The sequence below is a fragment of the Bombus vancouverensis genome, chromosome 8, assembly GCF_051014615.1.
Source record: "Bombus vancouverensis nearcticus chromosome 8, iyBomVanc1_principal, whole genome shotgun sequence".
Classification (NCBI taxonomy): domain Eukaryota; kingdom Metazoa; phylum Arthropoda; class Insecta; order Hymenoptera; family Apidae; genus Bombus; species Bombus vancouverensis.
The window spans coordinates 2,462,753-2,472,769 of NC_134918.1; the positions used below are offsets into that span (position 1 = coordinate 2,462,753).

General features: G+C 35.5%; 2 protein-coding genes across 9 annotated transcripts; one reads left to right on the forward strand and one right to left on the reverse strand.

Annotated features, from left to right (window-relative positions):
* The first annotated feature begins 715 nt into the window (after positions 1–715).
* On the forward strand, positions 716–3,218 carry LOC117162145 (survival motor neuron protein-like). Of its 4 annotated transcripts, none has more exons than XM_033344001.2 (6): positions 1,392–1,541; positions 1,610–1,698; positions 1,879–2,061; positions 2,187–2,301; positions 2,689–2,986; positions 3,107–3,218. In XM_033344001.2, exons 2-6 carry the CDS (start codon positions 1,645–1,647, stop codon positions 3,201–3,203), a joined length of 747 nt encoding a protein of 248 aa, XP_033199892.1. In that variant the 5' UTR covers positions 1,392–1,541; positions 1,610–1,644; the 3' UTR covers positions 3,204–3,218. The 4 variants fall into 4 exon arrangements, with proteins under 4 accessions (XP_076476501.1, XP_033199892.1, XP_033199893.1 ...); XM_033344002.2 differs by having other exon boundaries at positions 1,394–1,541; positions 1,610–1,689; XM_076620386.1 differs by lacking the exons at positions 1,392–1,541; positions 1,610–1,698 and adding an exon at positions 716–761.
* Positions 3,219–3,777: 559 nt separating this feature from the next.
* On the reverse strand, positions 3,778–9,553 carry LOC143302963 (katanin p60 ATPase-containing subunit A-like 2). 5 transcript variants are annotated; one of them, XM_076620356.1, is made up of 8 exons: positions 8,914–9,553; positions 7,072–7,142; positions 6,458–6,647; positions 6,080–6,368; positions 5,735–5,828; positions 5,568–5,680; positions 5,155–5,354; positions 3,778–5,004 (listed from the first exon to the last, which is right to left on the reverse strand). In XM_076620356.1, exons 1-8 carry the CDS (start codon positions 9,384–9,386, stop codon positions 4,644–4,646), a joined length of 1,791 nt encoding a protein of 596 aa, XP_076476471.1. In that variant the 5' UTR covers positions 9,387–9,553; the 3' UTR covers positions 3,778–4,643. The 5 variants fall into 5 exon arrangements, with proteins under 5 accessions (XP_076476471.1, XP_076476470.1, XP_076476469.1 ...); XM_076620355.1 differs by having other exon boundaries at positions 5,735–5,903; positions 6,080–6,356; positions 8,914–9,552; XM_076620354.1 differs by having other exon boundaries at positions 5,735–5,903; positions 6,080–6,359; positions 8,914–9,552.
* Positions 9,554–10,017: the final 464 nt, after the last annotated feature.

Sequence of the window (10,017 nt, forward strand, 5' to 3'; positions counted from 1 at the left end):
GGGCAATGTTCTCGTTCTGTTTTTGAATACTGTCCCATATTGCTCGCAACATTGGGTCAGTTGAGGTTGAAGTTTGAGATTCGTTTGCCTTAGATATTATTGCGCTGATTTATAATTTTCAGCCGAAGACGAGTCTTGGCTACTGAAGCTAAATTTTCTTTCACGGTAACGTACAAAGGAATTCAGTTTACCTTTTATTGTTACTTCACTTGGTTCGCGATAGTTACTTTGTTGTTGCGGATGAGCGTAGTCCCAAATAATTCGATCTTCCGTAGATGATGAATGTCTTTTGGTTTCCGAACAAACACTTTTCACTATCCTGGCAGGATCGCCAAAATGTCACGTAAAATAACAAAATAAAAAAGGAATTTGAGGTAAAAAAATAAAAAAAGAAAACTTTATTTTTTTCTAACATCAATACACTTTACAATCTACTTCCGAACTCTAGGCGTGACTTTCTAAGACTGACTCTTATGATTTTACTTTCGATCGGATCCGATTACTTTCTTTTGTCATCCCACCGTGCATGCATTTGCTAGGCGTCCGCGATCGTTGCCACGTGCTCTTTCTTCTAGAACCTTCGGTGGAAGGACCGTTGGGATGTTGATGGTTCATTCATGATGGTTCAGCGATATACATGGCGCCGAGTGCCGCCACATCTTTATCTCTATCGTCAGTCTGTCGAATTTGAAGTATGCCGGTCGTGACATGCTCTTCGGGCCACACGTTTTATGATACAAGACCAGCAAAATGATCAATGTGTAATTTTACGTATCTTACATTTTTTCCAAATGAAATATTGTTTTTATTAAACGTTTAAAACCTCAGGCAACATTTATTTCATCTGATTTCAGTTTTACAAATATATATCTATAATACATATCTGTATAAATTACGGTCTGGTTATATCAAACAGGGACCGACACTCGCTAGGGAAAACTGCCCAAAAATTGAATCGTAAAAACCAATATGAAAGACAACAAATTTCTCGTTCTGCGGAACAAATAGAAATGAGCAGAGTATCTTTATCTTTATCTGAGACATTCAAAGCGTATCACGCATACGCTAAACCTGAAGAAAACTTTCTTGTCTTCCATGTTCATTTTTCCCTTTCCATTTCCGAACGGTTTCTTCTATATTTATTTATATGTTCGTGATTGATGCTATTGACAACATACAACTAAGGGGAAATACGAATAGTAATAGATAGATGTATAATTCATTATGCAATTTTATAGAATTAAATCTTATTTATCTTCAGATATAAAAACTATATTTACCAGCTGGAACACTAACGCATATGCAGTATAATATAATCTACTTAACAATCTCGTTTCAGTCATAATATGTGATTAATTCTTTTGCTATTTCGCTATAAACAGTTTCTTGTGCATACAATATTTTTTTATAGTATTCTAATATATTGTTAGATATTGTAAAGAAAGTAAAATACAGTTATTGAAGTTTGGGAACATTCAATGTTAACCTTGCTTCAAAAAATAATCTTTCGAATGAATGGGGAATAGATTTTTAGTATTATAGTTGGTATAATGTCATCATTGTTTACAATGTGTTAGAGTTAAAGAAATGAGACAAATTAATATTTGAGAAGCAAATTCAATATTTAAATGATGTTATTTTAAAATGGCAGATGATATGAATGTTCTTTTTATACGAGGAAATGGAAACGTATGTATGGTAATGGAAACGTAATGGTTTTAACATTATTTTAGTACAAGATCTTAGCATAATAGTAATTAACAGTATCCACTACCTTTTAGTCAATTTTTGAAAAATGACATATATGATAATTTGCAATAGTTTGATAATAAAATACTTGTATCAATATTAATAACGTATAATTTGCTATCTCAAAAGGATACAGACACAGCCAATGATAATGTTTGGGATGATAGTGCATTAATAGAAGCATATGATAAAGCAATAAATTTAGCAAAAGAAGAAGTTATCAAGCGAATGGGAATGGATGTTGGAAATTCTCAACCGAAAGAAAACCTACAAAATCTTAAGCAGCCTAAACACGCAAGTAAATTACACAAGGTTGTGATTTTGATAGAATATTACAAATTTGATACAGAATATTATTAAATATATTGATTAAGAAGCAAATTATTTTATTTTGCTATTTACTTATATTTATTTGTATACACATCTTTTCTCTATAGAAATGGATCATAGGAGCACCTTATCGTGCAATATACTCAGTGGATGGAGAAATTTATGAAGCTATAATATCAAAAATTTACGAAAACAATGGCACGTGTGTTGTAAAATTTGTAGGTAATACCTTTAGCATGATGGTTATGTCAATTAAGAAATGTACTAAAAATACATATATATATGAAGTAAAGGCTTTCGCATAATCTATCACAGTGTCATTCAGCAGGTCCTTAACTGGGCAGGAGTACCTGTCAATGTCTATGGGGAGACCCGTGGGATATAGGGTCATGAACCATAAACATGCATGTTACTTATTGTTCATTATTAGCTGCTTGGAATATAATTCTCCTCATTAGACGAGTGATTATTACTACATATATCAAGGCAAACATTTATACATATACATTTATGCACGGGAAATTCTAATACATTGCCTGTAAGGACAGTAACTGAATGGCACTCAGTCATTCTATTAAATGACAAAAATTTCTTTTACTCTGTGTTTAGGCTATGGTAATACAGAGAAAGTCGAGTTGAGTTCTCTTTTAGAATCAGAAGGTTTGCAAAGTCAAATAGCACAACAAAAGAAAGCTTTGGAAGAGAAATTCAATGAAGAGAACGATGAGACTTGTGAGACTAATTTTTCTACAAATGTAAATTCGAAAAAATATAATGTAGAAAAAATGGATTGTGACTCTGAAGAAGCAAATGCGTATAAACATCACTTCATACCGGGACCATCTTTCAATTCGATGACTGATATAATGCCACCTGCACCTCCTTTGCCACCACAATTAATGGCCAAGTAAGTACAATTTAAAAATTCTAATGGAATGCTGAATACTTCTAATATTAATAAGTAATTTGGAATAAGTTTAACATTTTATTTGGAAAAAAAATACGAAATTTTAATAAAATGTACTAGATTACCAGATAATGATACAGACGCACTTTCAAGTATGTTGATGTCATGGTATATTAGTGGTTACATGGTATATTACACAGGTAATTATTTCATATAAGTATTTTATTGTATATTAAATTTTCAATGGATTATGTTATTTCTTTTGTAGGTTATTATTATGGTTTGAAACAAGCAAGAAACAATCAAGAGAACAGGAAGAACTGTTGATTATATCAATTTTTTCAATAACAATATAACAATAATATAAGATATAATAAAATATAAAACTCATTGTATTTATTTACTTCAATTATTTGAAATAAAGAACAGCTTTATTTTCATATAAGACTTTAAGACTTTTTTAAAAATAATTACTAAGATAAGAAAACATAAAAAACATATTTTTGATAAAATACACTCACATATATATGTCGGGTTATCATTAGGATTTAAGGCGCGTAATGATCCTTCGTTTGAATTAGCCATTGTTTTACGAAACAGAATATATTTACGCGAATAAAAAAGATTTTACGAAATATTATGAATAATGAGTTTAATAAATAATAAGATTAACAAACGATAAGTTTAACTAATAATTAGATTAAAGATTAATAAGTTTAACGAACAATAAGAGGAACGAATAATATGTCTTACGAATAATGAATTTAACGTATAATGAGATTAACGATTGATAGGTTTCACGAATAATGAATTTAATTAACGCTATTAACAATGTTCCGGGGTTCAAACGAATCCACGGTCAACGGGATAACTCTTTACTATGTGTCGAATAATTTTAAACACAAAATACAATTGCTGAGACACTCGGTAAATTGCTCGATGTATCACTTTCCAAGGCGATCACACGAATGAATATCTGATGAAAATCTTTTTCGCTATACGACTGCATTTGTTTGTTATATGCTCGCTGGAAACATCGAGAAGGTTCCAATCGTTGTTGCTAGGCAATTTCTGTCAAAAGTTTGTTGTATACTCTTTGGAAACATCGAGAAAGATTCAAACGCCGTTACTAGGCAGTTTCTGTCTGGAGATTGATTCCTAATACAACGTGTGTCCCATTATATCGACGTCTCTAAAGTACAATTCTATGTGATTTCTAGGGAGAACAATACAACCGATCCACACCTTCGTCAGGCAAAACGTTTATCCCGTGACCGTGGCTACGTTCGGCGACCAGTTGTCACCTCGAACCCACTTTCGCTTTCACAAATATCAAACAATTACAAATGACAATTGCTTAATTACAGTTATGATAAAATCTAGGCTAAAGCATTAGAAGGCTTCCTCAAAATTGCAAAGGGAACGCTCCGGTTTTCCTTTCATCTCCGACATATATAATACAAGGATATAATACAACCGAACATTTTAAACTTAGCCTATAGCGCGTGCGCGCACACACACGCACACACATGACACACATGACACACATGCGCGCACACACATGCGCGCATACACACATGCACACACATGCGAATGATTTCTCGAACGATAATCCATTTATTTATATTTTTCAATATCTGTCCTTACGATTGCGTATTTATTTGTTCCACGTATCATATTTATCTATTTGCATAACTGTAGGTGACATTTTTTTTAACAATTTTGCTAATATTTCATAACTTTTTAATTCATATTTCAAAGTGGTAACAGGTGTTTCTTTCTTTTCAAGTCTCCTCCATATCGGGCTTATTTCTAGTAGCCACGCTTGCTTACAAAGCAATTTTATATCTGCACAAGAATATCTTTCCGTACATTTTACTATGTGGTTTACAATATCTGTATTTTCTAATAAGTGGTTGCTAAGGTATAATTTGAATATACCAAGTCGAGCAACTTCATTGGGTAATGATACGTATATTTGCTTTTCGAGACGCCTGAGTAAAGCTGCATCAATGCCCCTAATAACATATTTACAATAAATATTATCGTTCTATTATACTAATAATAATGAAGGAATACTTCAAACAACACAATAACATATTTGGAATTTGGAGAAATATTACGATATTTTCTACTTAGAAAACATTGAAATAACGTGATATACGTACCAAGGGGAATTAGTTGTAGCCAGAAGAACTACATTAGAATTCTCATTAGACACTAATCCATCCAATCTAGAAAGAAGTTCTGATCTGAATCTCTTTGCAGGTTCAGACAATATACAGTCTCCTTTATTTGTGGCGATCCAGTCAATCTCGTCGATAAAAATAATTGTAGGCGAATGACTATAGGCAAGTTCAAATAAAACCTGTTCAGTTTAACAAATGTATTATTCATTAAATATTATATTCGAAATTCCTTAAATTCATTGCCTCATCAAGAATATGATATCATTTCGTTTTCCAAACAACTATTCTATTTATATATAAATGACGAAAAATAAAATCAAATCTTTTTATACCTAGAATCTCTCCTTCATAGACAAAGGAACAAAGAAACTTACATAGACAAAGCAACTTACACGTATATACTTCTCGGAATCGCCTCTCCATTTGCTGACCAATGAGCTGGCAGTTATGTTAAAAAAGGTGCAATGGCATTCTGTCGCGACTGCCTTCGCTAACTTCGTTTTCCCTGTTTTGTATATTTATGAACTATACAGAAATGAAAAGAATACGAGTATCTTACCTGTACCAGGTGGGCCGTACAGCAAAATACCTTTCCAGGGGGAAAACGGGCCATCAAAAAAGATATGATACTTAAGGGGATACACAACGGCCTCCTTAACAGCGGTTTTACATTCCTCTAGGCCTATAACGTCATCCCAATGTACATTTAATTTGTTTACTATGATCTCCTGTCAGGATACAAAGATAAAATGGCGTCTTCTCTATATTAAGTAAGTGTTACGTAATTTGATATTTGAAGCGTTACTGAAATCACGTCATCGTCGATATACATTGGACGGTTTATCGACGGGAATTTTATCGTTTAAAAGCTTTACGATACGTATATTAATCGAAAATAACTTACGCATGAGATGTCCTCAGCAATCTTTCGTAATTCCGGATTATCTGAATAAAGCTTTTCAATGCATTTCAATATCTTCGATTGCATGGATTGTTCCATTGGGACGTTAAATAGCTCTTCTGATGAACGTCCATCACTCTCATTGGGGAATATTGACGTCACTGTCATTGCGAGATTAATATGATTCGTATTGTCATCAGTTATCTTCTGCTGTAGATTCGTCTCTTTCACAGGCTCACTTCTCGCTTGTTTACTAACAGATTTGGCTTTTGTCTCAATACTTCTGCAAACACTGGATCATATTGTAATACGATACGTTGAATACGATACGTTGAATACGTTGAATACCGTTTAATATCGTTAAATAATTTAAATTCTTACGTTTTGCTTGCATTTGTCACTTCCCTCGTCATTTCCCTTCCAGTTATTTTCTTACACAATATGGGATATTTTTGAAATTTCATCTTGTAATAATTTTCATACTCTGCAACGATAATTTCCAAATCGATGTTGTCGCAAACCCGATGTTCGGGAGATAGACGAGCTTCCCGGAATAATACATCGCTAACGTCTATATACATAAAAAAATGTAGTTTTTAATTAATTATAGTTTTTAACTAATTAAAAATATTTTTCGCAATGACTGAACACTATAAGATAACCATCAAACAACTGTTTTATCTCTAGGTAAGACAGGCAAAAGAATGTATTTACTATATAAATCCTCGAAGATAATTTCTTGTCTTCTGCTTTTTAATTTCCAATTTTTAGATGGATAAGAATAATTTGAATTTATACTTCATATATTTGTTTATAACTAGTTAATCTACATAATCGATTGAGTTATTCTTAACTACTGAATTATCGATGTCGAATTTTCAAATTTGGTTTCGCCTTCTCTTTCCATAATGTCCACTGATTTCTATTTCGATTGGTCACTGACACTATTCAAAAGAATTGGAACTAGGAATATATTTTAATTATAATATACTCACCCATTGTGTTCCAAATAATCGCATACAAGGTATAATATGTTCCGATGACGTTCCGAAATACGACTCTCCTCCTAATATAATTATTTTTTCATTACAATAATATAAGGTTTTTCATGTAATTTTTTGTTACATTTGCGAATTCAACGAGTTACACATGATTTTTCATGAAACACGAACGTTAAAAATATTTGATACAGCCTAATTATAAAAATTGTTAGAAGCAAAAGTCATAGATACTATGTGCGAGTATCGCATGAAACGAACAGCTATTAAGAGAACTGCAGCAATATTACAAATCAAATAACAAAACACACTCGTCTGCGACGTGGAAATTCTAAAATCTAAAATCTAGAATATTCCTTACCTTTTTTCGCAGATTATAAAATATCTTATTCATACTACCTTGCATCGATAAATCACCGTTCATAGTGACACTTTCAAATCGCCTATCGTTTCTCAATGGATACGAGAATTTCCGTTTATTACTTTAAAAACAACCCGTCCATTACGTTTCTCTTAAAAAATTCTTTCAACTCCGTTGAAAACCGAGCATCAAACAAGAGACAAACGATTTGTTGTCATGGAAATGTTTGGTTCACACATAAGCAACGCAAAAATATAATGACAGAATAGCTGAGTGTGTGTACTGTATAGTAAGATGGATGCAACATGGAAATAGAAAGAGAACACCATGTATAGATACTTCCTGTCCTTGTTTAATCAGGCATGCACACTAGTGGACACTGACGCTGCTCGTATACCGCTGTTACATATTTCCTGTACAAGTGCGCGTCATTAGACAAGGACGGAACATCCTCTCTCTACTTCTCTATCGCGTTTTTAGTTCGCTCACGCGCTCTGTACTTATATCTATTACATTTCCACCATAAGCAGCGGCTGTGCAGTGACTTACAAAAGTTCCGAACGGTTCCATCCTGGGCGGACGGTTAATTGCGTTCGGTACTTCGAGGCAGGAAGGTGAGTACAGAATCGCTCCTCTTAGTACTCTTATTAGAAGTGTTATCATCGAATATAAGTTTTTTCAATAAATTCTTATCGTTTTACAATCTTTCTAGAATACAATGACGTCAGCAATCGATCATTTTCGCGAATTTATTGTAAATTAATTGGGGGAATATCTGGAGTTCTTTATCGGTTTCGACTGTAAAATCAGCAACTATTCGAATTTTTCATTCATAATTGTGACATTTTCGACTCTTCCGTTGCCAAGACCGTCTTGAGAGATTTTTGGCACGTTCCATCACCCTTGTTAAACGAGTGCACATTGGTGGATATATTGATTTTAAAAACCAATACGTGTACGAGATTTATTATCTCACTGGGACAAAGAAATCCGTTTTATTCGCGAATTTTCCGTGTTTCTTCTTAATTTTCGTGAGTGTCTGGCGCGGAGCATTATTTGAATGAACTTTTCATCGTTCAGATTATATTTCGTTTAAAAAGATTGAAATTGATGTCGAGAAGAAATGAAACAAGGTGCTCGGGCATTCTTTCGTTTCCCGGGGAAAGAGAAATATGAAAAAAACGGTCGTTCTTCCTTCTGCCATTTTCGTCCATTACCAAAATGGTATGACCCAAGTGTCCGGGCCGTGAATCAATCAAGCGAATTTTGAATAATTTTTGAATAATATCCAGTTAATAATTTGTGAAACAAATTAATTTCATTTTATTGTTGGAAACAAATTAGTTGGATTTTTCTTTCTTTAGCAGTTTTTGCCAGAGTTGACCTTTTTTTTTTTTTTTTTTTTTTCGTGGAGGAAACCTTCATAGGCACCCCGCGCCCCTCCGGGGAGAGGGCGCTGGGTAGTGCCGGATTCTTACCGGCTAAAACCTCCACGGTGGCCTGTCCTGACGCCTGAGTCGAGATGCACCCGGGATCTCTCCCGAATTACTCCGGTTGCCCCCGGGCGTCTATCTCTCCTTCTTTGTCGAAGGGAGGCGTCCTGCTCTTCTTGGACCGCTGGGGGGGAACCACGCCCCCCAGCGCCTCGCTCCTGCTGCGTCATCCTGGGACCCCGTCCCCTGACGCCTCTTCCTGGTTCGACGTGGTCCTGGCAGGCGTGGGGCCCACTAACTTCTCCGAAAATTCTCCGCACCGGATCGGCGCACTGGCAGGTGCCGCGGACACCGCCAGCTGCCATCCGTCTATGAGAGAATATCAGATCCGTCGGGATGCTCACAGGACTCCGTGGGGGCCACCAACTTCTCCGAAATTTCCGCACCGGATCGGCGAACTGGCTAGTGTCGCGGGCACCGGCCAGCCGCCACCCGACTATAAGAAATATCAGATCCATCGGTGTTTTCCCAGGGTAGTCCTGTGTCTCGGGGGCTTCTGCCTGCCTCGTGCTCCTTGGATGGTCCCGGAAAAATGGCTTCGGTGCGCCTCCTTCCTTCTTTCGTCAACGCCTCACGGAGCGGTCACCCATCCTAGACCGCTCCGTGACCGCTGCTGCTTAACTTTCGTGATCGGCCGGAAACGAGTGTTTCCAGCGCGGCTAACGGCGTTGACGTTGCCAGAGTTGACCTGACGTGCTACTTCAGTTTCCATCTTCGCTTCTCGAAACTTCCAACGTCCTTGGTGTTGGAGTCTCCTTGCCCAGGTGAGTACATAGCTTCTAGATACTCGTCGCTGTTCATCCTTACGAGCCTCTCGAGCTTTAGTTGTCAATTGTTATCGTTAAAGGAAGAGAAGCTCGCGACAGATGTTATCGAACAAATCGTTTATTCTCGAAAAGTTCGAACTTGTTCGTTGCGTTTGAATATATATGGACGGACGCCATTTTTCATGACATCATCATGATTTGTCATGTCGTGAGTATAGCTTTTGACTACCATATGTTTGTGATTTATGTGAAATTTGACCACTATACCGTGATAGAATAATATTTCCAATGAATTATAAATATTTTACATTGTGAATTATAA